This window comes from Cynara cardunculus, unplaced genomic scaffold, assembly GCF_001531365.2.
Source record: "Cynara cardunculus var. scolymus isolate 2C unplaced genomic scaffold, CcrdV1 Un_Scaffold_13540, whole genome shotgun sequence".
Taxonomy (NCBI): domain Eukaryota; kingdom Viridiplantae; phylum Streptophyta; class Magnoliopsida; order Asterales; family Asteraceae; genus Cynara; species Cynara cardunculus.
Window position 1 is genome coordinate 1 of NW_020208712.1, and position 1075 is coordinate 1075.

The following is a 1075-nucleotide window of genomic DNA, read 5'->3' on the forward strand; positions in this document are numbered from 1 at the left end:
ATAGATTTCTGAAAACCCATCTCAAAATCCAACATTTTCTACTTGAAATCAACAAGAAATTAAAAACCCATCAAGATTCCGCCATGGATGATTCTTCAAAATCACAACACACAAACCCTAGTTCCAGCTACCCACCTGGTTTTGCTAATGGTTCCACCAAATCACCCTCTCCTTCCATCGGAAACAACCCACTTCCACCACCAACGTCACCACAAGGTGGTGGTGGTGGTGCCACTGCCACCACTTCAAGCAGCAAACGAAAGAAACCCTCCACCGATCATGACGAACATGAAGAATTACAAGATGATGCCGATAGTACTACACGAATGAAATGCCATCAAACCAACTCATCAACCGCCGGAGATGAAGTTGCCGCCACCACCACCACCGGCGGTGGCTGTCCAAGGAGGAGGAGGATAGAAGAAGAGATTGATCTTTTGAACGACATTATTGACTTCTACAACAAAAAAGGGAGATACCCATATGATTCCAAAGATGTGGATGAATTCTATAAGAAATGGATTGAAAAACGAACTGGGGTTTACAGAAATGAAATGGATTTGAATATAAAGATCAATGAGTTGCATGTAAAATTCGTGAAGAATCTTGAGAGGAGATGGAATGGTGACGATATAAAAGATTGGATGAATGCCGTTGATGTTGAAATTTATCAATTATCATATAGGGTTTGGGGGAAAGAAGATGATGATCAAGAAACCGAAGATCTGAAAGCTTCAGCTGAGCAAGAAACCGATGATGATGATCAAGAAACCGAAGATTCGAAAGATTTGGAAGATTCGGGTGAGCAAGAAACAGATGACGATCAAGAAACCGATGATGATCAAGAAACCGAAGATTCAAGTACTGATCAAGAAACCGATGATGATCATGATGGAAGTGGTTCTGAAGATTCAACTGAAGAAGAAACCGATGATGAGACCGATGACAGTGAATCGAAAGATTCAGATGATTCATCGTCAAATGATTCGAAAGATTCATCATTTGATTCGAAAGATTCAGAAGATTCATCATTTGATTTGAAAGATTCAGAAGATTCATCGTCAAATTAATGATT

General features: G+C 40.0%; 1 protein-coding gene across 1 annotated transcript; it reads left to right on the plus strand.

Annotated features, from left to right (window-relative positions):
* The first annotated feature begins 83 nt into the window (after nt 1-83).
* On the plus strand, nt 84-1070 carry LOC112505632 (dentin sialophosphoprotein-like). The gene has a single exon (XM_025109511.1). The coding sequence runs from the start codon at nt 84-86 to the stop codon at nt 1068-1070; it is 987 nt and encodes a 328-aa protein (XP_024965279.1).
* The last annotated feature ends 5 nt before the right edge of the window (nt 1071-1075 follow it).